This window comes from Stylophora pistillata, chromosome 12 (assembly GCF_964205215.1).
Source record: "Stylophora pistillata chromosome 12, jaStyPist1.2, whole genome shotgun sequence".
In the NCBI taxonomy this organism is placed as follows: domain Eukaryota; kingdom Metazoa; phylum Cnidaria; class Anthozoa; order Scleractinia; family Pocilloporidae; genus Stylophora; species Stylophora pistillata.
In genome coordinates this window covers 24342414-24368796 of record NC_142530.1, presented here as the reverse complement: position 1 = coordinate 24368796, position 26383 = coordinate 24342414, and the positions used below count along the sequence as shown (strand labels likewise).

General features: G+C 40.8%; 1 protein-coding gene and 1 long non-coding RNA gene across 3 annotated transcripts in view; one reads left to right on the top strand and one right to left on the bottom strand.

Moving 5' to 3' along the window:
* Positions 1 to 26383, top strand: part of LOC148719370 (uncharacterized) — a 38673-nt gene that overhangs the window by 3853 nt on the left and 8437 nt on the right. The gene's annotated exons all lie outside the window — the stretch shown is intronic.
* LOC111340074 (uncharacterized) overlaps positions 1806 to 26383 on the bottom strand; it is a 41408-nt gene continuing 16830 nt past the window's right edge. Inside the window, exons 6-12 of one of the 2 annotated variants that reach the window (XR_015993874.1) lie at positions 14891 to 17991; positions 6188 to 9562; positions 5886 to 6013; positions 5410 to 5530; positions 4495 to 4577; positions 2991 to 3777; positions 1806 to 2261 (exon numbers count right to left, since the gene is read on the bottom strand). Coding sequence is in view for 1 of the 2 variants with exons in the window: in XM_088740691.1 (XP_088596817.1) it covers positions 3714 to 3777; positions 4495 to 4577; positions 5410 to 5530; positions 5886 to 6013; positions 6188 to 9562; positions 14891 to 17991 (6872 nt within the window). In the remaining variant the exon portion in view is untranslated. Of the gene's footprint in view, positions 3778 to 4494; positions 4578 to 5409; positions 5531 to 5885; positions 6014 to 6187; positions 9563 to 14890; positions 17992 to 26383 lie in introns of both variants that reach the window. The other variant, XM_088740691.1, reaches the window with a different exon arrangement.

Below are 26383 nucleotides of genomic sequence, written 5' to 3'. Positions count from 1 at the left end.
GAGAAAAAATAACGCGGTTTTAGAGCATCAAAAGAGAAAACAAACAAATAAAAGGGTTAAAATAAACTTCAAAAGGAAGAGAATGGTTAAGTAACGCAAGATAAACAAGAACTCCAAAAGTAATTAAGAAATTCACTCAACCATAACTGATCAGTGGAACTTGCGGAACAAACTATTCAGCGTATCAAGTTGTAAAAACGTTTTAAGAACAATTTGCGTCGTGTAGCTGGCATCTGATTCTGACGATTTCGTTGATTTCTCATTAAAAACATCCACCCTCCATAGAAATTGTTCAGTAGATCTCTGGGTACAGTGTATTGAATTATGGATAAATTCTGCGACGATTTGTTCGAGTCTGTGACAGGAGTCTGTCAATCAGTAGCCTGACAAGCAAACGAGTTATTATTAGATAGAACTTGTCATCAAAAACCTCGTGGGTGACCTTGGAGAACATAAATCAACTATTTTATGTCCTTGAAGAAAAATCATAGGCTGATTAGATGATAGGCTTGCCCAGTGCACAAAAGCAGACAAAAAAGTACCAGCAACTAACTCAGCGGCCAATATCAAGGCACTTCTCTTTTGCATTTTTCCTTGAAAGAAAAAGATCGTTGGAACTTCTAATGAGACTCATAAAACTTTGTTAGTAAAGTAATAGTAACTGCTTATGGCAGTTGAATTAAAGCCAGAAGATGTTTCCTTTATAGGACTAATCTGTTTTGCGTTCGTCTGGAGAAAAACTCTGGATGCCAGGTCAGATATATGCACGTTGCAATTTTTTGCTTGCGGTGTACACCCCAATGGATTTTTTGTTTAATTTAGTCCCATCCCTATTGGAGGAATACATCTTGGACATGTGGAGTTTCATTCACCAAGTGGATTCAGACTAACTGCATGAGTAAAAAATAGAAAAAGAGAAATTTGCTGTAGAAGAACGAGCAAAGTCACTGACTGACTGACTTCGCAAGGTGAAAACTATTATTCCATGGGCCAGTATGTAGGATAACACAGTGCTGACTTGACAGAGTTTAGTAGTTTCTCACAGGAGCTAAAGCCAAAGAACTTTGAAGCTACTCTGCGAAAATGATCAATCTCACAGCATTTGCTTTGACTTCCATTTTTTTATACCCATTTCCCTGTTCGAGCGAAGACATTCCGTCGGTCTTTGATTTAATAGGTAGACTGAATGTACAGCTTTTACGCAATGGTCCTCAAGATCACTGACTGTACCGTCTTAGGTTGTGATCATGCCTTGTCATAAGAAACTTGGTCTTGGAGGCGCGGTAGTCGTTCAGAACATTAAGAATGACCTCAGGTTATCGAGCTGCAAATTGTTTTTTGAATTGTCAAGTTTCAATATTTCTTAAAGTTTTCCTAACGTTTGCTGGGGTCCAATGAAGAGCAAAGTTGCTACGGACAGTAGCATTTTACTTAAGCACCAAGGACTTTCGACCTGTCTTTTGTCAGTCTGCTTTAAGGAGGCTCCTGGGAATTTTGACCACGCGAGGACTGAACGCCAAAAAAAAGCGCGAGCTCCAAAAATGTCCCCAAGCAAAACAAGCTTGGCGACGATTGATATTTAGAAATCGTGTTAAAACAACATAAAACTATACAGGTTTTATATAATGGACTCTAATGAGGGTTTCCAGAAACTATGCTCATTATATGGGCCCTCTAAGCCTGAAAATACGGTGCGAAAAAATGGCAGCCGTACTGTTTAGGCGTATCGTACAACGCCACAAGATCAATAATCTGGGAAACCATCTCGTTGGCTACTTTTGAGAGGCAAACACTCACTAACAGAATAGAAATTAAGACTGATTTTTATTGACATCCTCACAGATATTATTGGTGTTGGTTAACTAGTGAAAAGACAAATTTGAAATCGACTACAATTCTCTAATTTCTATACTACTTCCTCAAAAAAATTATTCCCCCCCCAAACAAAATAGAAAAAAATTGCTATAGAGCTCAAAGATATGTCTCGCAACTCCGCTTTTGTTTAATGCACGGTAGCAGTACCGCACTGCAAGTGAAATTTCTAATTCTTTGCCAATCAGAGGCCAGAACATTGAGACAACAATTCTGCGATATATTTGCGTCTCTGTCGGTGGTTCTTATAAACATGCACTTTATATAACGACAAAATAAGTGGTAGACTTCAGCTTGTCATGCGAAGCTTTTCGTTTGGTAATCACATTTCAAAAGTGAAAATCAGATTTCCGCGCGAAGATCCAGAAGCCATTCCTGCAGCTTGCGTCCTGCAACGAAATGAACCGCAAATAATAAGGATCAGCGCAAGACAGAAAGAAAGAAAGCGAAGAAAAGTATGCATGAAAAACGACATGTCGTAGCCTCAGTCGGCTACTCGATCGTCTTTATGAATATCTCTTTAAATATTTCGTTTCTAATAGAATTTTGATAAAATGTAAATTTATGCATTTCAACTATTCACAGCATCATGATAAACAAATGCCGTGAAGAGAACTTCGATTGATAAAAATCCTGATTAGCGGGTAATTAACTGGTTGGTCATTTTAAAAGAAATGTGGAATGTAAACAGGAATGGGACCTGAATGACTGAGCGAGGTTTTCGAGCCTGTGATTCGAGTAGCACCCGATTTACCCAAATTTTATGCTTCGCCATATGCAGCTTCAGTCTGGAATTACCCTTTTCTCCTCTTAGCCTCCTATCGTGAGACTATGAGGCTTAACACTGGTCAGTTATTCCAGAAAGTTATATTTGTTCTCAATCTGTGTACTTCCAACACATATTCTATACAATGTGTTATTAGCTTGTATATAGCCGGGAATCATAGAAAACTGTGTCTCTTTTCATTCACAAGTCCGGCTAATCGGTTCAGTCCTGTGCGAGTTTCGTTTGGCTCCTGGAGGATATGGAATATTTCATCAAACCGAGGTTTGAATTCAAAACGAAACACAAATGCTGGCCAGTTAAAATTTTTTTGTGCTAAGACATAAGAACTTACGAGTGATTGCATTCCATTACGGTATCGGCGGGTGACTTCTCTCGCATTCAGTGTAGGAGATTCCACAGTTTCAGTGATCCGATCGTTTACTCAAAACTGATAGTATTTATTTTTACATGAGTTAACTATACCAAGGAAAACCTTTGCAAAGTGAAGGGTTTGTTCTATTGCCTTGGTTTTTGGTATTCTTTTCTTGTAAATGTATTTGTTTATGCATTCGTTTGTTCGTATGTTTTCTCGATCTTTCTCTTGGAATGTTGTTGTGTCACTTTCATTTGTTTAGTTACTTGACTGGTTGTCCGCTTTTTCTTTTTTTTGTGTGTGCGTGTTTTAAGTTTCACTTTTGAGTTTGTCTTTGTTTCTTGTTGGTTTTTATTCTTATTTTTCTCAATTTTCTCGCATCCTCAAGACCTACTCATTTCTAAGTTAAAAAATAAAGTCATGTTTTGCCGGTGCAGAAAGGTGCAGTTGTTATGTCCTGCTCAGTAGCCATTAGATTTAAAAAAAAAAAGACATAGAGAATTAATATGGTCGCGGCTGTAGTTATGAAAGAATTTCGCTCGTAGCTAATACGGTGGTATTTTCTGAGCACTGGGAGATATATGGTATTAGTTTGGACGAGCTAGTAAGAAAAGCAGGTCACAAATTGATTAATGATTAAAATGATTTTGTAAAAGTGAGGGGTAAAATTACTATCGTAATGAAATTTTGCAGTTGTTTGAGCTAATTTTGAGAACTAGTTTGAAGTTGCCCGAACAACGGATGTCGGCATATTGGGCACTTTCGGCTGCGGAAAAAAAAAATATATATGAGACTAGTGAGTATTACTAATTCATTTGTAAGAAAAGACAGCCATCGACGGTGGTCTGCAAGTGATCTTCTAATTGAAAGTAAAATGTGGTACTGGTGTATTTTAAAACACGGATTCAGAGTCAAAACTGCGGATCCGAAAAAGTATATCTACGAATCCAAAATCAAAACTACAGATCCGAAGTTATAACTTTGGATCTGCAGTTTCAACTTTTGCACCAATATCCTTTTTTTTTTTTTTGGCATTTAGAATGGCACTTACAGGTCGCCTTAGTTATCACATGACATGCAATAAACAGAACTTCTTCAGTCAAGAACAAGAAGACAAAACATTGAATCAAAGTAGAGCTCAAAAGCAAAAAAATTAAAAAAAGGCACAACACTTACTACGATACTTCTACTCTACATGTCTTATAGGTTGTTTAAACAACAACAAAGATGCCTTACACATGAGGTTTTTAAGATTTTAGTACTAAAACAGTTTAAAGGGGAAATTAAATGGCTACTTCGCCCATGAACTGAACTGAAGACTGATAGAAATATGGAAACCAACAAACTTGCCTTTCAGCCTCTATAAGGTTGAGCCAGTAACTTAGTAAGTTTCCAAGCCATTGGTACAATGCGATGGTATGATCTACCCGGGGATTTCCAGGAGGTGTTGAACGAAAATAAAATGTTTTAATAATATACTTACACGCCATTTTGTATCATTGCAATCGCACAGTCTTTGTGAACCTTGTGAGAGCATGGGAGAATTTGACAACCACTGAAGGCGTCCTATAGACAAAACAAAAAGGAAGATATACAAAAATAATCTCAGAAAGGATTATTTCAAATGCTCCTGGCGTTAAAGTATTGATGAGAAGGTGCTATAAATTCCTGAGAAATAATCGCAGCCAGATTGACATGGTATGTCGACTGAAACCAACCTGGGATGTTTTCTTTCGCTATGTTAAATGCAAAAAAAAAAAAAAGATCACAGGTTTCGTATGTACTCCGGGAGTCTTCCCGTTGGTACTGATTATCAAGGGAAATTGTGATTATTGGTAAATATATGCTTTCGTTGAGAAAGAGATGAAGACCAGGATTTACTGTTATTAGCATCAACCCATGTAAAGTTACTAAGTTGAGTCAGAAGTAGTCTGAGTCCCGCGCCCCCTTGGGGTAAAGGGAAGAGACGGCTGAAATTCAGACTAAGTCAGAAGCTGATTGAAAGTATACAAAGAGTTAAGCTGTCAAAGAAAAACAATAAACAAGTTCATCGGTGTACCCAAACCTATCACAGTTAAGACAGAAAAGGCAACACTTTTTAAATCAACTTAAGATTATTTTAAGATCTTTGCATTACATGACTAATTTTGGAATTAATTTCATTAATTGTTATTAGCAGTATCATTATAGATTATTCTATCTTTAAGCCTAAGTCAGTTCGGTATTAAAGTGTGATAAAAATTAAAATGTGACTTTATCAAGTAGCAGGAAGCAGTTTAAAATAAAAGCCAAACCAAAAATAAATAAAAGGATACTTAAAATATACACATAACAAAAAAATCCTTTGAGCATTTGATTACAGATAAGTTTGTTTAGAATACTATTATAAATACTTCACCTCAAGACATATACAACATTCATCGTGTCCAGAATCAGGTCTGCACTTGTGTTTTCCTTCAAGACGTTTGTCCAGGCATACGTTACAAACATCGCAGTGGAAGGATCTGTCTCGATGGATCCTATCAAAACATTTAAAGTTAGCAATAGAGAGTCAAATCTCTTACTTTTAATCTCGCATTTTTTAGTACAGGAGTGTTCCACAAAACCTAAACTGATGGAAACGACATAACCTTGTCCAGATTTACGTGAGTTGGTAGAATTTTTGCTTCCCAACCTATTGGATGAAGAGCTACTTCGTAACAAAGAATCAGTGTAGGCACACTTCAAAGTACAAAAGAGTTGAGGTGATACTCCAATCGTCTCAAGTCGGAGACAGGATGATACCTTGTATAGAATGCAAGATCCTCCAGATCTCTTTATTTGTCTCGTTTTGTAAGTGTATACGTCATGCAGAAATTCATTTTATCATCTTACCTACAGATACCGCATTTTTCGCAGTGGAAGGGATTTTTATCCATGGAGGTATAATGGCGACATGTTGAGCAGAAATATTCAGACATGATTGCGTTGCAGCCGCCACATCTCTGGCTATTTTCATCGATCTGAAATTAATGAAAGAAACAAGGGTGCTAAATTTTTTTTTTCGTTCGGGACACTAAGCTCGATCAGCTGTTCTTGATTAAGATTAGCTTATATTAGGGTGAGGTGTTATCGTCCTAGATAACCTATTTTAACAAGAGAAGCAAAAGCCAAAGGATTATAAACAAGAATCTTACCTCTTGCTCGTGATAGCAGATAGTGCATCGTATGTGTGTGGCATTAATTGCTCTCGCCTGATCCTCACTACAATCTGACTCGTTGTGACAGCGGTGGCATGGGAAGAACTTTCCACAGCAGGGAAACCGAACCAAGCATCGGCGTTGATAATGACTGCAAACCGGGCGTGGACTTTCTTGTACAGGTGTTGCCATAGGTTGCCGCTCGGCTTCTATTGTCGTTTCATTTGATGGGGTAGATTCTACTTGAGTATTCGTCTCGTTAACTTGTTGTGTTACGTCTAGTTCCCCTCCACCCATATTGCCCGTTTCTTCTTGTACGCCTGTCTTTTCGACTGACTGGTTTGCGGGTTGAGTTTCCCCCGCGCCCGTAGCATTTGAGACAACAAGCCGAATAGTCTTGTTCATTATCTCTTGAAGACATCTAAAACTAGAGGCCAGTGAATGTTCTGTTGATGGATGCTCATTCTCACTGAATGGTAGCGACTGCCCACATTCATCGTTAGCTATACTGCTGGAGTATTCATTAGCCATTGAATCCATGTCGTTGTAAGCGCATACCGATCTACACGTATTGAAGAGTTTCTCACGGTTAGCATCAAAAGATTTTGGCAGCGATGTTGGATTTGACTCGTTTTTCCTCTCGGCAAAGCATTGACTTCGCGGCACCCTATCTTCCCAGGACTCCGAGGATGGAAAATGCCAGCTCTCTTTATCATTTCCGTCAGGTGGCGATACTTGATTAAAACTAAAGTTTTTGGTTACTGACGCGTTATATACAGGAACACTCATATTATATTTTTGGGTTATATCGTGTGGAATGAACTCTTTCTTGTCGGGTGAATTCTGACCTTTGCCTTTTAAGACTTGGTCATGAGCATTAGATGAAGAGTACTCCTGTTCGTAATCTTCCTGCCGCGGACCGTCTAATGAAGCAAGATTATAGTTGCCCCCGTAGTGAAACGAAGGAAATGGGCTACTCTCTTTGACGTGACGTGTCATAATTATAGGATCTTCGTCCGGATTTTCTAATTCGAAGTCACAGTAAGCTGAAACTGGATTTGTAACGCTGGGCCATGGTAAGGGGCATTTGGCATTATCTGTTGATCTCTGTTTGGGTCTTGCTCCCCCGTCGTACGAGTGAGATTCAAAGAGGTCAGTCTTACTTTTAAGAGGATATCTGTGTTCGCAGAGCGCATCTCTATCTGTATGTGACTCGTTTTCGCTACATGAGATTACACGTTTGTGCCTCATGTCGGCTGTGAACCTCTCGCCAGCATTAAATGCCTTGATTGGATTTTGTGTCAGTGCTGGTCCATCTCCAGTATCAAAGTTATTAAGATTGTCTTCATTGCTTTCGCCGTCAGCAACAACATCGCCCCCTTGACATATCGATCTGGTGCTAGTTTCATAGTGGTTTGAGATAGTGGCTTGTGAATTGACATGTATCTGGCCGTATGAATTTATTGGGTCTATTACTCTTGAGCCTTGGTTTAAAGATTGCGTTCCATTTTCTTCTTTTGATTTGGGCCCGTCAACGAAATCTGTCTGTCTTGGAAAATCTACCACGTTACTCTGATTACTTCCGAGTGCTTCAAATGTTCTCCCTGTTGTCATCTCTTTATGATCAGAACAAGAAGTGCCTTGCTTTTCTAGTGTATTGTTTTTTCTTCCTGTGATTTCCGCCCCACTTCGTTCCCTGCCTTCAAGGTCTTGTTTTCTAATGTTAAATTTACTTACATCAGGCTTCGTTTGTCTTTGCCCCTCTAGATCAACTCCGATAGCATCTTCTACCTCGTGGTTAGGTATGAACACAAAGTCAAGATTGTCCTTGTCAGAATGTTTGGCAAGAACTGATGCATCAACAGCAAGGTCCTTGTGGCTTTCGCCGTCAGTAACATCACCCCCTTGACACAAGAATCTAGGGATAGTTTTATTGCAGATTGAGATGGTGGCTATTGACTTGGAATGTATGGTTAGTTCTCTTTTTTTCGTAGAATGCATTCCATTTTCCTCTAGTAGGTTTGGCCCATCCACACTATGCGTCTCATTTAAAAGATCAACCACGTTATTTTGGCTTTCCCTGGTACCGTTGTTCATGGATCCAACTGGGAAAACTTCTCCAGCAACTGAACCAAATGTTTTCAATGTCGCCTTGTCGTCATAATCTGGACGAGGAGTTTCTTGATTTTCCGGTGTATTGGTTCCATATGCTGCGATTTCCACCTCATTTCGTTCGCTTCCTTCCCCAATGTGTTGTTTTCTCCTTTTAAAATTATCTATGCTGGGTTTCGCCTGCCTTTCCTCTTTTTCATCAACTCTTAAAGTGTCTTGTACCTCTTGGCTACGTGAGGGGGTCTGCCTGTTGGTTTTAATAGTGCTTTGCGTGCTTGAACGAACATCATTTCTCGCTGTCTCTACGTTCTCAGCGTACGGCTTTCTTTCCAAAAGGCTAGAGCCGTCACTTTTTTTGGAGGCTGCGAGGGGGGTCTCTTTTTCCAGCGTTGTTTTAAGCAAGCGGCTACTTACGTCCTCGAAGTTGTTACGATGTCCTACGTTGTTAGGGGCTGGGCTTTGTGGTGAAGGCTGTTTTGTCATGAGTTTGTCATCTTCCTTAGCCGTCTTGCCCTCCAGTGAACTAATCCTATGGCTATTTTCCTGAGTACTAACATTTCTGGAAGTGGGAGTTGGGCTTGGTTCCTGGGCCTCTGGATTTTCATGCGGAACCTCCAAATTACCACAGTTGCTATCATTTTGCATATGGCTTGACTGCAACTTTGAAACATCATATGGGTCTGCTCTGTTGGATTGAATTGACTCACCTTTATTGGAGTTCAGTTGGCCTTGTTGCTTATCCTTCAAGCTTTTTTGCAAGTCAGCCATAAAAAAACGTCTTGACTTTCTATCGTCTTCAAATAGACGTTTCCCCTCCAATATCTCACAAACGTCTTCTCTGGGCATGGATTCGTCACCATGGTTACTTTTGCTAGTCTCAACAGTGTTAATGTTAGGAACGTTCAACGTACGCTTATTATTTTCATTTCCTTCTGAACTCTCTGTCAAATGCTGATGTGTACTCGAAGTGTTTTCCTGGTCTTCCTGAGTTTGAAAGGAAGCAGCCAGACGTCTTGCGTCATCGTCACCCAGATCCTCCAAACTTACTTTATCCTCCCTGGAAATGCATTTCTCGTCTTCCAGACTTTCATGAGCATTATGACATTGATCCGGATCCGCCAGACAGATGTCATCGTGAGTCACTGGACTTTCCACGCTGTAAAGCAGTCGTGATATCTGGCTGACAGTCATGAGGCACTCTACAAGTTTCTCTCTTCTTTGTTTTTGCCTGTCTTCCACTTCGAATTCAGAAGGAACAGCCTGAAATAAAGTTTTTTTGCAAAGTAAATATAACAAAACTTTGCAAGGAGTTAAATATCAAAATATATGAATCTGACTTAAATCAGGTTTTTGTCGTTTGTATTTCTGTTGATCACAAGCAATGACATTGTACAAACTTAGGATGATTCACTCGCTACTTTCGTTTAATTTTTTTGGGCCCATAATCAGCATTGCCGTTTATGTCTCGTCGGTGTTGTCTAGAGTAGGTATGGCGTGAAGTGTATGACGCTTAATTCCATCATTCAAGTCAGCTCAGAGTTCATTGAGTCAATAAATAAAGCTCAATTTTAGTCTTCTTGATCAAATGTATGCAACTTCAATTTTAACAATCAAAAGAATGGCTCTTTTGACACTGCTTAGCACTCGGATAAGTTTTGATGAACGAGCCACAATCAGATAATTTTTGTATTCGATAAGTGACTTTAGCTTTTGAATATCCAAACATTCCATTCTGAATACTTTATGACTGGAAATGGCAATTGAAATCATATTTTGACCTGTACGTGATTACAAGCTACGCGATGAAATGCCAATAAAGAGATTGAAATAAAAAAAGACGAAGCCTGAGAAAATAGGGGTCATAAAGGCTTTTACGGGACTCGAACCCGTGTCTCCCGGTTGGACGCTACTACCAACTGGGCTACGGAGCCATACTATACAATTTTTCTCGACTTTCATTTTCTGCAATTTCCTCGACTTGTTCATTCTAACATAGCATTATGGAAAGGAAGGAAATATGATTATTTTCAGGCCGCGATTTCTGCATGGATTTCTGTTGTATTGCCTTTCAAGTTCCTTATTTACTACGTGAACAATTTCATTGACTTTGAGAATTCCTTTTCCTCATAAGGAGTTTCTATTTGTGTCCGCTATTTTTTGAAAAGTACTGTCAGCAATCAGATATATTACGTTGCTATCGCTCTTAAAGAAACGTGCTTGCTCTATTTCGAAAGAATTAAGGGTCATTAAAGTATGCGTTTATTTCTGATATTCTTTGTAGCTGTTCTCAGCTATTTGAACGGTAATAACTATCTAGTGAAAGTGAAGAACAGCTGCTTGCATATTTGAATTAGCTTAGATAGGGGACCAAGTAAAACGCAGAGATAATAAAACTTTAGAAAAAAGGACAAGAAGAGCAAAATAATACTAAGAAACAAAGAGATAACACTGTAAAGCCTTAGGGGCACCAGACTAAAGGGTGAGAAGCACACACACTGTTTACTCACAGAATAGTTTATTGACACTAATCAAATTTGACCTCAGATGACTGTAGCAACCTTAAATTCTCCGTCCGTATTACCGCAAATTATTTGCAAAATGGATTCTCTCAAATTCGGAATGAATAAACCATGCATCTCGCGGATGTTAGTTTGAATCGAAAGACGTTGCTTAGTAACAACACTTGTCCTCTGCACGGAAGTTAATTGCGCAGCCCTTAAACTGTGGATTGTCTAATCTTTAAGTGCCAAAAAAAGTATTCTTTGGTCCTAACTGGTATCAAATGTCAATTAACTGACACTAAAAAAGGGAGAATATTGCATACGTTCCAAACCTAAACTAACAGCAGCCACGAACGCAAGTTTTGTTCGTCAGTCATACCTTTACGCTTCTTTGCATCGGAACTTTTGAGAAAATTCCAACAAGCGTAGTTACAGAATTGATATCTTCCAATCTGCACTCTGGCAGTTCGTGCATGCCAATCCGTTCCGTCAACAATTTCGCATATTCGATCTAGGGACCAGTATCATCGCCATGTGTCAAGCGAAATTCCAAACTCTTTGTCTTTATCTTCTCTTAAGAAGTTCTCAAACCACTCCTTTGTTAACTGCTGCAAAGTTGCACCTGTAGTCGGATAACATCTCTTTAGGATGTCTACTGCTCTCGGCCATTTAATACAAGAACAGGACGTAATTAAGCCATTTCGCGACGAACTGCTCTTTAAGGATAAGTGCCAGAACAGTGCTTTTTTATGCCGTCCATCGTCATTCAAAGATGAAAAATGGACCTCCAAAGTTGACTGCTGTTAGAGCTAGGACACTTGCCTGAGATCTAAAGTACAGGGATGGAGCTAAATTGCCCCCTTCGAAATTCATTGCAGGTCCTCTCCTATTTCAAAATCTCGTCACGTTCAGACATGATCCAGAGTCGTGCCGTTAAGATTTGGTTACTTCCATGCGCACCTTTTTTCATACGGTAATGCTTGACTATTAGTTCAGTGTCATGAGTTCTCCTAGTTGAGATGATGGGGAATCTTATTTCTTGTGATATAGTCATCTCTCAATGAACATTGTGATCAAATTTTGAGTTTCATCCTAGCAAGTTGTTTTTATTCGGCAATTCTACCCCTCTGAAGGCTTCTTGTAACATAGCCGAAGACGTATTCAGTCTACTCTGGCGTAATTTTCGCTCCTCCATGACTTTACACGAAAACATCCTTCAGTGTGGACTTGTATCAACCTGGTTCAGATTGAAAAACTTTTCGCATGAAGAAAATTTCTGCCCTTTGTCAAAGACGGTCATCATTGTCCAGTCTTCTTGCCACTGATTGACTTGCTTCGCAAACTGTTGTCGTTTCTGTGTCTTCTAAATATATACCTGTTTCGGCGCAATAATCCAGCCCTTCGGTTCTCCTTTATTAATAAATTCAGGTTCGCTCCTCAATGTCGTCTATTTGGTCATATCTGTAATTGCATTCACTAGTGAGAAGAACTGCTAATCTTGTTAATCATTTATTGAGGGAGCGGTCATTCCAGTCTAATCCAGCAAACAACATTTGTCAAGGCCCACCCTCCACTCTGATTTAAATAGCGTCGGGACTCCGATTTGATTAAAGGTTCCCTTAGTGAAGACAAAACCGGTTTCAAATGTGTTTTCTATGAGAGTAAATACGTCTTCTTCAGGTAGTTAAGTTAGTCTTATTTGCTTCACATTTGGTAGTGGGTCCTTCTCAGTTTTAAATTCTGATGGTCAGTGCTAAATATGAATTTCTTCCTTTTAACCTTGTCCAACTTGATAAAATTTTGCGTAGCATAAATGTTTCTACTCTTCGTCAATGACGGTCATCACTGTCTTCTCTTCTTGTCACTGATTGCCTTGCTTCGCAATTTTTGTCAATTCTTAATCTGAATTCCTCTGATTGGAGCGTAACGCCATTGCTTGGGATTAGCCTAGTCTTTCAGTTAAGCCTGGCCCTGGTCTAGTCTTAACTAGTCTAGTCTTTAAACTAGTCTGTAGAACGTATCAGTCTCGTAAACAATATGTTAGCTTCACTGGTATCTTGCGGAGAATTCATGAAACACCTTGGTAGCGGTGGTACTTCCATTCTTTATCTACTACCCTGTCCTTTTTATTAATTCTCCCGAGAGCGAGTCATCCCAGCCAAGTCCTGCAATCTACTTTTGTCAACGGGAAATCTTCGCTCCGATGATAAATGGTGTTGGAACTTCGATTGGATCTAAAAACATGGCAATCTCTCCCAGAAAGTTCCCTTTGAAAAATACAAAACCACTTTCAAATGCATTTGCTTTGAACGTAAAAACGTTATCTTCTGTCAGCCACATTGGTCATGGTTGGAATTAGGTCCTTGCCGCCGCGATTCTTCTCATGCATTTTTGTTTTTCAGAAACAATTTTCGATGGGCGTAACCGAAAGGAATAAAAAAATTTCAACAATGTGACAAATTAATGGAGAAGACAAAAAAACGACTAACACAATCCGTTGTGGACGCACCTTACTTCTCGTAAACACCTTAACAACATCAGTGAGATAGCGTTTACGTATTGGTGTGGTTTGGGTTCTAATTAAATGACCTCATTTAAGAAGACACCCTCGTGCTGTATCTTGGGAATGCGTCACACATTGTGCGAGTTTGAGACTGTCCGTTCGGTTGCACAACAGGAAAACGTGGTAGGTGCACTTTATCAATAGTATAGGCAGTCTTACGAACATAGCCTCCCGTAGTATCAGTTAATGTTGTTTGAGTAAACTTCAGCAATCTGTGGGTCTTACAAAAGCCGTTTGTTTGTGTTCATCAGTCTTTTGTGGCTTTAAAATTCTCAAGCAGATCTGGTTTGTCCCTCTCGCCAACCACAAAATTAAAGCTATGGGGGAGAGGCCTCCAAAAAGGCGTACAGAAACTCCAACGCTGTAAAGACAGCTCTGGAAACTACCTTTCTCTGAGATCGAAATCTTAGATGAAGGCGTTACGAGACAGCAGTGTGCGTTTACCACGCAGCGAGAAATTCTAGCGTTTAAGTTGATCCGTTGGAGAAAACACTCCGCAAAGAGAAGTCTCGGTGACCGCCAAATTATGAAATTCTAGCCTGAGGTCGATTACGCCGTCGTACTTCTCTCTTTTACGTAAATATTAGAGCAAAACCAAGAGAGCCAATGCCAAAGTTATAGGGTGGAGATGTAAAGGCCTGTCGCCAGACTTAAGCGTATTTACTTCTTAAGAGACAATAAGAAATTGGCAAATTACTTTGGAGATTATGGAACAGAAAAACAGATGAGTTTTCATTAATCCTCCTGTTATGAGTCCTGAGGATCAGTGTTTAGTGCAACGGAGAGAGTTGAGAAGTTCTTTATATATTTCGATGGCAGTGCTACTGAATGATGTGGTAGTGTGTGCTCTCTCCGATGGCTCCCCTCTAGCGTTTAAGGAAGAGAGATAACCATTCAACTCTTTCCTTTATCTACAGTATCAGCTTTTTTGTTGTCTTCAGTCCTATCTGTTTCACTGTGATTCCCTAGCCTTGGAGTATGATCCGGTTAATTCTAAATAACTAGCGCCAAGACGCTGTCTAGCGTTCTCCGTAAGACTATCTGTAAATGTTTGTAAGAAACTTGAAAATCACGCTGCAAAATACACAGTCGTGAACGTAAATTCACGGCCGAAACCGGCAAAACAACGAGATGTTTAAAAGAGGAGCATCGAGTGACAACCGAGGCAAGCCTCAAGATATTAGCAATCAGCAAACCGTAAAGAGGATGTGGAGTAACAATTATTCTCCTTTTACATCAAAGAATTTGCAACACAAGATTGTCCTACTTTTAAAGTAGAGTCGCACCCCTACCTATGGGATGTCAATATTACAAATATATGCCTTGCAAAAATAGAGAAAATCTGCAACACTCAAGAAAGGAAAGGAGACTGCCCACTCTGCTCTCCACATGTAAGTCCAACACTGAAAGAACATAGCCTGAAAAGACCATATGAGCTGTAGTTTACACCGGTTGTCATAGTTAAGAGTCACACAAAACAAGCCTAAAACAATAAATACCTCGGTGTCAAGTAAGTTTACTCACAGTTTCTCCTTTGTAGACTTGAGAAGAGTTTTTAGTTCCCTTCCACCCATGATTCGAGGTGCTACTGGTTTCACAGAGTGTGACTGATGGCACTTCATACTTGGTAATAGTTGTTCTTGTTGTAACGAACTGGATCTTTTGCGTGATCAATTTTTCCCTGCGTGACATAACCAGCCTTGCCTTTCCGGGATGGAGAACTGTCAAGGAAAAGCTGTGATTCTGTGCCAGTATTGATGAGATTCTTTCTGTGTCATTCTGCTGAAGAAGGTTCAGTGCAACTTTTCTAAACATGAAACAGCTTGTTTGCTCATCTTTAAACGTCACCTGAGTAATCCTCTGACACATTGATGTTTCTATCTCAAAGATTGTCTTTTTATGGGGTGTGTCATTGCTTGAAAGTTCTGATAAACAAAGAGGTAACAAATCAATACGACTGTCTGTACACAAGATGTCTTGGAGGCCACATGATACTGTTGGAGTTAAATCCAAAATGACCTGCATCGCGTGGCTTTTGTTTTCAGCTTCAAAGCACGTTCTTTGAAAGCACTCTTGTACCGCAAGCGTGATCTTTTCCTTTAGAGAATGAAGGTCATCGACATCTAAAAAGACCGGTGATTTGCTGGCCACCAGAAAAGCATTTCTGGGTGCATTTTCCATGTACGCCAGGCTGCGAAACAGCTGTGTGTCCGCGGCATCGCCTTCCACGTCGCTCGCGTTCAGACCAATTTCAGAGAAAATGAGAATATCTTGTAAAGCTGTTTTCCCATTACAGGTGATTACAGTTCTTGAAGCATAAACCTGAATCCCATCGAGGAGCAAAAATGGGGAATCCGTTTCGTTTTGAAAAAGTTTGCAATATAGATCATAGGCTTCAAAGGTGGTTTCGATCATTTTTCGCTCTATGCAGAACAGCAGAAGAGAGATAAGCACAGGCCTCAAGTCTAGATTAATGTCAGACTCCACCGTTGGCGTAGCTCCAGAAGTTTCTTCCACGATGCTCTCAGAACTTCTTTCTTGTATGACTTTGCCAAGGGCTTTCATAAAGTCTCTCAAGTTGCGGTCTAGTTTTAATGTCTCTTGACGTTTAAATTTCTTCCGAAGGAATATGTTGTGTAGGCGTGCGACACTCACATCAGGGTGAGCTTGGATTGCATGCACTCCACAATGCATGTCTGCTTGTTGGAAAAAAATGACAGCTTCCTTTATCATTCCATAACGGAGAAGCTTTCGTCCACTCTTAAGAAAATCTAATGAACATTTCAAAGAGAGGGTCGACCTCGATATTGAGCAGAGACGTGTCATTTTCTTCACGGTGACCTCTTTTCCATCAGCTATGCGTTTCCTCAAGTGACTGTTACTGTCGTGGTTTAACAGTATGGCCAAGACATGCCCATACTCGGCGACCAAACCTTCAATTCCATCCTCTGATACTCGCTGCCTTTGAAAGGTTTTGTACCCGCCAATAATTTCCATGTACTTAATTGACAATTCCTCCACAAAAGACACTTGGAAAATGGCTTCTATGCTCTCAGCGGCTCTCTGATAGTAAACGTAAGATCCATCTTTTTGACCCAGTATCGATTTCAAGTCACCAAGATACAGATAGCACTTGAGAAGGAGGTGATTTTTAACGCCGAAGATCTGTTGCAGAATGTGACTGGAACTCTCGAACTTTGCAGCGGCGCTGGGGAATTCTCCAGCAAGACTCAAAATTTTGCCTTGTTTGTACAACAGGAAGGCAAAGTTGAAATGATCTTCTCCAAACACACTCTTAAGGATTTTTAAGGATGTTTGCAAGAGCTTCAAAGCAGTTTTGATTTTTCCTTTGCAGATGTAGACCGCTAATAACTTCTCAAGAGCTACGATTCTCACGTTCATGTAAAGGTTTCCAAACCTGTCAACAACATCTTCAAGTGAATTCAAAGTTTCAATGCTAAACACTTCATCAGCCTCCTTTGGTTTGCCATGAAGGAGCAGAACTTCAGAAAGATGCAAACGAAGGAAAGTTACCAGATACACAGAGTCTTTCCTATTCATTTCTTTGCAGTAGGTTATCAACCACCTCAATGCATTTTCTGCTCTGTTGAAGTCCCCAAGGGTGGTATGCAACACCGCCTGATTATTCATTACCGTAAATACCACTTCAAATGGATATGGTACATCCTTTCTTTCTGTAGCTTGGCAGATTTTTACCAATTTCTCTTGTTGTTCAAGGGCTTCGCAATACTTTTTAGAAATCAGATTTAACCGGCTCATGTTGTTATTTACAGCAAAAACTTTTATTTCAGTTGACGAGCTCTCCGAGTGACAAAATTTTTCAAGGGAAGTTTTAAAAGCTTCTTCTGCCTTTAGAAAATCGCCCATAATGAGATGAACACACCCCATGTTGTTGTGGGCAGCACCAAGGTCTTGTAAACGACCAGTTGTCTTGGATTGGTGATGCAATTGGAGCAGCAGGTCAAATGTCTTTTGCGCAATTTCAAATTCGGAAATAAGCAATGCAAATGCTGCCAAGACGTTTAGCAATCCAGAGTAAAACTGTGCTCCACTAGTAATTGAATCTAAGACTAAAGTTCCGTGTTTTAACTGTGCTCCACGACTACTTGAATCTAGGAGTAAAGTTCCGTGTTTTATTGAACAACTCACGCCCTCCTCCAGAAAGTGTTTTCTTCCACGCCTTAGTACCTCCAAGTCATACTTCGTTGGATCCTTAAAACAATGTGCTTGACTTTTGGTCAGTATTTGGAAAAGATCTTCTACCCTTCTACGCGCACTGACAATCTCGTCACTTTGGTGGTAAACAATGGCTTCATCAAGTATTCGAACAGCAATGTCCGTGATATTTCGAGAAAATACGTCATGCCCCTGAAAAACCATGTTAGGACTTAATCGATTAACTGTGACTGATTCAGCGCAGGATGGTTGCGCTAGAATTTCCCCATCATCCTCCGTGCCTCCACTGTTACTCTCTGCCCCAGTGTCCCGATTTTGCACTTGCAAATCGTTTTCGCGCATTTGACACGAGTTTTCAGGTCGTGTTTTCTTTTCGGTGGGTGGAGCTTCATTAACCCTCCGGGTATACTTGACTTGGCTGTTGTGCGCTGATGGAAAATATTCCAGAAAAAAATGTGTTATTTCAAAGTGTTACTTTACTACTTAAAAGGTACCTTCTTTGGATCAAAAGCTTACACACACGCATCAGAACTGACTGACGAGTGAGGCTGACTTATGAAATTTTAATCTAGTACACTTCTGTACCTAACTCATTTTAAATCAGAACATAACTTAGACACAACGCTCCCTCTTATTGGTCAAAAATCTATTGTTTGTTTGCCAGTGAACCCATAAAAATTGAAATATCATCGCGTCTTGTGTAATGGCACCACACAGGGCGAATTCCCAGATATTAATTTGTTAAAATCCTTTAATTTGGAGCAAACGAAAAGGTCACTTTAAACGCAAAAAATAACGACTATTTATTCTTCTAACACTAGCAAAGTTTATACTTAAAATGTAGTCTGACTGACTGGTTGCTCCGTGTTAAGAGCGAATTTTTTTCAAGACCGCGTGAGAGTTGGTACATGCATCGACAGAAAAATGACTTTTCTCATATTTCAGTCAGAGACACCTTATAGTGAACATATAAACGTGGTAAGGTTTTTTTCCCCAGACTTTCTTCTTTCTCCTAGAAAACTGAAACGAGCGTGGGTAGCCGTACAATGGCGGAGATTAGTGCCCCGAGTAGAGGCAAATGAACTTTTCCCAAGAAAACTGCAAAAGGAAACTGCAAAAGAAAGCAAGCTCGTATCAATTTTATGAATTTGTATAGGAAGGATTGAAGTATGGTTTTATTCTAAAACGGAACCATTTCATTTAATTTGGAGCTCACGGAACGCATTCAAAAATCACCAATTTTTAAAAATCCAACTATCGCATTTCGCAGCAGAGTTGCAATTATAATTTTCCCCATGTGGTATAACTCAGAATCGGTTCAAGTTAAGCTCATGATAAGTGGAAATAGTTTTGTTTTTTAAGGATATAAAAATCAATTTTAGGCTTTTGATTTCTGCTCGGAAAAACCAGGCTGAGCTTCGCGAAAATCACAATATCACAGCTCACAGCTCGATCAGGAAATGAATACAATAAGCTAGCCTTGCATAGCTTAAGACGACAGATTGATTTTTATCTCTACTTCCGTTTCAAATTCTCATCCATTTCCTATGGCGAAAGTGTTTACAATATCACGTTGCGTAAGCTAGCGGAGGGCGTCTGTTTTTCTTAGCATATTCGAACGCATTTAAGCTTTTTAAGAACGTTCTTGGGTAAAATTGAGCTTAATAGTGGAATTAGAAGAGGACACTTCAATCATTTAAAGCGGTAGGTCAAATATTCTTTGCCGAAAACGTTGAAGACGGGAAGCAATCTGATACTAGTGTAGATGAAACACTCAAGCGTTTGTCACTCAGTGAAGAAATCATTTCAATCTTGTTACCATCTTGTAATTTTACGGCCACGAATATCCGTGGATAAGATTTTTAACAAACTTGTCAGTATGATAATTTTTCTTATCAGTCAGTTATCGCTGTGAGACTTGTTAACTTCGAAGCGGGGATCTCATGCAGAATTGAATGTAACTGAGTGATATCACGTACTTAGAAGAGCAAAAAAGCAGAAGACAAAACAACAAATAGCTATAGCAGAGCAAAGGAAAGAGAGGAAATAATTATGATAAAAAAGATTAAGGTTAGGATCAAAAGTCGGAGTAAAGACGAAACAGAGGCAAAGTACAAAATGAATAAAGGCTGATAGTTTCTATAGAAACTCTTTGGGGCTGCGTCGGTGGGGGTAACGAAATAATTTCAATATATCAACAAAGTTGAAATGGTAAATTGGCCACCGTTACGATTATAAAAGCTGACGTTTCAAGCGCTAGCCCTTCGTCGGAGCGAATAGAGGAATTGTGAGTTGTGTGTGCTTTTAAACACGAAGGCGCGCTATATAAGGAAGTCTTCCCTGGGAAGACCTAGGCTCATTTGTCACTCACCGTTGACGTGTGCGGGTCAAATTTAAATGCTGGTAGACGAACAAAAGGAGCTAATGAGATATCTATTGTTTACTTCCACCAACATGGTGGCATGAGGTAATGTGCGAACCACCTACTTCGATCTCAAATTTACTGCCACAAATAAAGACAGTTTCCACTGGAGAAAGGAAATACAAATCTCAAAAATTCTTGTATTGTGATGAAGACATAAAACAATTTTAAGGAATGCTCCCACTGTTCAATAAGTGCAAGTTATGCAATAGATTACATTGGCGGAGGTGCACGTGAAGTACAAAATGATTGAAATAGGAGAAGAATACCAAGGTGAGAACTGAGGATAAATGTATAATGAACGGTGTACTATTTGAAATCACTAGTACAAACAAAGAATCTTAGCTGAGTTGAGAAAGTTCTTCCCAAATTGAGAGTTTTAGTCACAAAACTCACGTAAATGGCAAGCAATCTTTTCAGGCATTGGTTGGGCTGGAAACTCTTCGCAAACTAAAACAACTGTGTCCAGAAATAAGCTATGCTTTTGATACTTCAGCTAATGTCGTGCCGTAAAGTCTTTTCTGAACTCCTGAAGGCTGTCAGCAATACTGATGTTGATGCCATTCTAGATTTCATTTTAGATCGAGCGCCAATTCTTAACACACCTTCCAGCAATCGGACTAGATCAACTGTTCAGGATATCATTGTTCTTTAGGCGTTGGATTAAGGAGAGGGTCACAAAAATGCGGTGCACTCGAGAAGGGTTATCCAACCACGTTAAAGGAATAACGTGCTAGGCTGATCGCAGAATTAAAAAGACATTTTTTTAAAAACATTTTCTAGCTAACCCTTTTTCAGGTTTTCTTTCCTAAAAATTATTATTTCGAAGATGTTTTCCAAAGCGCCGGTCTAGTCAAACTGCCAAAATGGCACGGCACGTTGTCCAAGATTTTCTTTACATTTGCTGTTTGCTTGCAGAGACTTCACGAGGCAGCCTTCTTTATTATGGAGGCTGCGCTAAGGAAGACAAATAAGCAGTTGCCACAAAGAATAACTTCTTACTAACTTAGTACGAGGGCCGTACTGAGGATTGTTAGCCCGAAATCGTGGCAGCACGGAACGAGCGCAGCGGGGTCTGTACAGAAACGACCGAGGGCCAATATTTCCCAATACAGCTTGAGCAAGTGATGTTTCATTAATTTTTTTAATCTTGTGGCTTTCGTGAACAAAAATACGCGGTCTGTGATTGCTTCCGTGGAAACGGTCCGTATGGTAAAATCCCGACCAAGCAAGACCTAGAAGAACGCTCGGATTTACCATAAGACTCTCTTGCCTTATTGTAAGTTGTTCTTCTAGCTCGAGGCCTTTTCTTCGAAATTTTATCATATACTTACTTTTTTTTTTTGCATGTCCTTGCAACCTTTTTACCTCATGCTGGCGTATTTCTGCTCGAGATTCATCGTAGACAAAGAGTCATTTGTGATCACAAGTTTGTCTTTTTTATGTAGGTGTACATGTGGTCGTTAACTCAATCGAATTCTTTTGCTTAGCGTATTAATTGACATTGTTTTTTACTCTAAAAAAGTGTTGAATCGGTGTCAGTGACGTTATACACCGATTAATTCGCAGCATCACATCTAGGGCAGCCGACGGGCTTTAGACTGTCGCGTTTAGCCTTACAAAGGTGGAGAAGGGAATCTGAACCGGAAGGGTCAAGTCTTTCCAGTGGTATACTGGTGGTTTGTCTTTAGTATAGAGGCACTTAAAGCGATTGGCTCAGAAGAATCTTCAGGTATGGTCTACAAAGTCCAAGTTTTGAAGCTTGAATGGTCAAATCAACTGCTGGTCGATAAATAGAAAGTCACGGTCGTTGATCTTGTCTTTTACAACTAATGTGAGAATCAAATGAGGATCTCTATGCGAAGAAGGCTTTGATGGTTAACGGTTGCAATTTTGGCAATTGTATACGGCTAACGCCAAATATTTTAAGGTTAACCTTTTTTTTGCCACTGACGGTTAAAATTTGTCAGTTTTTACGTCAAACAGCTATTTTTTTTGGCCGTTTTACGGCTCACGGTTAACTCCATTGAGACCCTCTAAGATCTAGCACTTGCGCAGGGCATTTGAACATGATTTAGGGGAGCGGGAACCATTCGTCAAAAGTTAAAATTCCTGAGGGGAGGTGACGTTGAAGTTTCAATTGATCAACGCATCATAATTTGTATCTCTGCTTTTCAGTGAAACACTCTTCCAAGGTAAAATTATCTTATGAACAAGTGTTATTGACATATCATTATCCGTGAATTTCGGGGCCGAAAAACCGCAAGAGGGTAAGACGAAAATATTTCTCTGTAACTGGAATAATTTCAGCCTTGCGCGCCAAACGCTTGAGTACGTTACATCTACAGCAGTATCAGCTTGCTTCCCGTCTTCAACGTCTTCGGCAAAGAATATTTGACCTACCACTATAAATGATTGAACTGTCCACTTCTAATTCCACTATTAAGCTCAGTTTTAGCCTAGAACTTTCTCAAAAAACTTAAATGCGTTCGAATATGCCAAGAAAAACAGACGCCCTCCGCTAGCTTACGGAACGTGATATTGTAAACAATTTCGCCATAGAAAATGGATGAGGATTTGAAACGAAAGCAGGGATAAAAACCAATCTGTCGTCGTTAGCTATGCAAGGCTAGCTTAGTGCATTCATTTCCTGATCGAGCACGATGTTAACTGCTAAAATGTGCTCGGAATTCCGGAGTTAACCATAGGGTACCTAATTAGATTATGTCGTGACATAACTGCCGATATTGAGAGTTTCACAAAATTCAGCCTGGTTTTACCGAGCAGAAATGAAATGCCCCAAATTGATTTTTATATCCTCAAAAACAAAATTATTTTTACTTATCATGAGCTTAACCTGAACTGACTCTGAATTATTCCACACGGGGAATGGAGATTCCTAGGCGTGGGAAATTCTATAAGGGTCCCGGCTTAAAACACTTCAGACATTTTCCATGTGCTCACAACAACCTTTAATATTAGTTCCAATCCCCACACGGGGTGACGCCTGGCGCTTACAAAAAAAAAACAAACAAGAAATCACGTGTTCATCCTTCCCCGCGAAGAGCGGCTCCGGATCCTCAGCTCTTCTCTCTAGGGCTTATACTCTGGCAGGCGTGGGACATTCAACAACGGGCATAGCCTTGTTATCAGGCGTATAAACTTCTGGCCTCTTGTGCTCACTTGGACGACGCGCACCTATCCATCCTGACCTGGGAACACTTCTTCCACTCGACCCAGATGCCACTGACTGCGTGGAGCATTCTGATCAACAACGAGCACTACATCCCCAACCTTCAGGTTTTCTATGGCCTCTCTAAATTTCTTTGGCGTGTTAAGTGTTGACAGATACTCTTCTCTCCAACGCTTCCAGAATACCCTCTCCAGGTTCTGAATCAGTCTCCAACGGTTCCTGGGATTAAAAGCTATGTCATCGGTAACTTGAGGTGCTGGTTGTCCTCCTAGCTGCCCTCCTAACCGCCCAACTAAGAAGTGGTTGGGTGTCAACACTGGCTTGTCTCGTGGGTCAGCTCCTTCATACGTCAATGGTCTCGAGTTCATCAATGCTTCTACTTCCTTGATAACAGTCTGCAGCTCGTCGTTGGTTAACCCAGCATTTCTAACAATTGCTTTCAAAGTTTTCTTAGCTACTTTAACCAGCGACTCAAAGACTCCTCCAAAGTGCGACCCCGGCGAAGGATTCCAATTCCATCTGATCCCGTCATTGGCAACGTTACCCGCGATCTGTTCCTGGTCCATTGCCTGAACAAGTTCTCTGAGCTCTCTCTCCGCTCCTACAAAGTTTGTCCCATTATCCCTTGTAACTTCTTCCGATCTTCCCCTGGTGGCTACCATCCGGCTGAACGCATTCAGGAAATCTGTGGTGCTCAATGAACATGTCAATTCTAGATGCAACGCTCTGGTTGCTGAGGACGTAAACAGGCAAATGATACCTTTTAGCAGAAACTCTTCGTTAGGGTAATCTTGGTTGTGAAGGGGCCAGCGTAATCAACACAGCACTTTGCAAACGCTCTCATTGTTGTTCCAACTCTCGTCCTTGGAAGCGGTGCCATGATCTGCACTGATGGCTGTACACGTCTTCTTTCACACACCTAGCATTCTTTGTCCCAATTCTTCGTCTCCTGTCGACCATCTATAACCCAGTATCGGTTTCGGACCTGAGCTAGCAGGTGGTTGACGCCCGCATGTCGGCAACGGTTATGGACGTCTGCAACAATTAATTGGGTGATGTGATGTTTCTTTGGCAAGATCATGGGGTGTGCCGCATCATAAGATAGTTCTGCTCGGTCCAATCGCCCTCCGACTTGCAATACACCTAGCTCATCCACAATAGGGGTAAAAAGTTTCAAGTGGCTCTGTCTTCTGACTTCTTTTCCTCTAATCAGATCTTTTATCTCTTCAGGAAATCCTTCTTCCTGTGCCTGTTTCACCCACAGTTTTCCACCTCTGTCTATTTCAGTTGGCGTCAATGTGAGTCCGCTCCTGGCAACAACACCTAACAGTTTGCCTTGCTTCTTCACTTTGGCCAACAACAAATCAGCAAAACGTCTGACCTATGCTGTGACTCTTCTAAATCGGTTCCAACTACAATACTTTAGTGGATTCATCAACGGTTGTGAAATCTCTATTGCAAAGGTCATCTCCGCCTTGACTATTTCAGCTAGACATTCTTCTGAACGCTCTTCAAACACTGTGCATTTTCCTTGAGGCCAGGCATTTTTATGCTCACTCAAGAGTTTAGGTCGACTAAACCAGCGATGTTCACTTGTCAGCACCTTCGCGTGTAGCCCGTGAGTTGCATCATCCGCACAGTTCAAATCGGTGGGGACATGTAGCCACTGACTGGGACTAGACTTCTAATGAATCTCTGATATTCGGTTGCCAACAAAAGTCTTATACCTTCTCGACTGACCTCGATTATACCTTCTCGACTGATCCTGAATCCAGAAAATTACGTCCTTACTGTCTGTCCATGGTGTACAGTTCTCAAAAGGTATCTGTAACAGCTCTGACACCTTTCTCGCCAGTCTAAGACCTAACACTGCCGCCATTAGTTCTAGCCTTGGAACTGATGTCGCCTTTGTAGGTGCGACCTTCGCTTTCGCTGCAATAAATCGCCGCACAGTCACTTCTCCATCTTCATATTTATGCCGCACATAACTTACAGCAGCATAGGCCAACAACGATGCATCCACCATAGTATGGATAGAGGTGTCTTCAACAGTTTTCTCAGCAACACGATGGCACCTTGGAACTTGGACTCCAGAAAGTTCAGGTAACTGACTGAACCATTCTTGACACGTCTTCTTTAAGTTACTAGGGAACTCATCATCCCAACCTAAACCCAGTAGCCACGTCTCCTGCCTAGCCATCTTGGCCCTAACTGTGAATGGTGCCAGCATCTGCAAGGGTCAAACAGCATGGCTACTTCCTTTATAAACCCTCGCTTGGTATAGACAACATCCTGAGGGGGGTTCAATGTAAAGGTAAACATATCCATTGCACTCCTAACGCCTTCATGCAAGGTAGTTCAGACTCTTCAATATTAACATTCGCCACACGATCTTCCACAGGAAGGTCTCTAAGTACCTCTGGCCTGTTACTACACCAACGCCGTATTTTGAGGCCTACCTTGCCAAGCAGCTCTCTAAGCTGGTCTCGAGCTTTAATCGCTTCATCATCCGTCTCCAATGAGGTCATAATGTCATCCATGTACATTTGCAATAGGATAATGTTTACTACTCGCGGGTAGTTATCTCTGTCATCTTCTGCATGTTGTCGAACAACGTACTGGGCTAAGTAAGGTCAAGCACGATCACCAAACTCTAATCTCATTGCTTCACAGACTTCGGGAGGTTTTGAGAGGTCGAGGCCTCGCCAGAGGAAGCGGTGGTACCGTCTATCCTTCTTCGCCTTGGTGACTTGTAAGAACATTTTTGTCAGATCTGCAACCATGGGCTACCGGATTATTGCGGAAACGCAATAGCACATCAGAGACATCTTGCTGCAGTTTTGGTCCAGGCAACATGGTATCGTTAAGGCTTACTCCGCCGTATCTGGCTGCTGAGTCGTCCACTATCCTCACTTTGGTAGTCTCTTTGTCTTCTCTTACTACAGGAAAATGAGGTAGGTACCAACTTGGGCCATCATCAATTTCTCCTGGCTCCAGTCTCCGGATGTAACCCTTGGCTTCATTTGCTTCCATCACCTAGCAATATTTCTCGGCAACGTCCGGCTTTCGTTGTAAGTGCTTCTCAAGAGAGTAGAGCCGGTCCTCAGCAGTAGTCCTGTTACAAAACAACGGCGGTTCATCGTCCTGCCATGGAATTGCCACTTCATAACGCCCCTCGGCGTAACACGTTGACTCTGCCACCCTA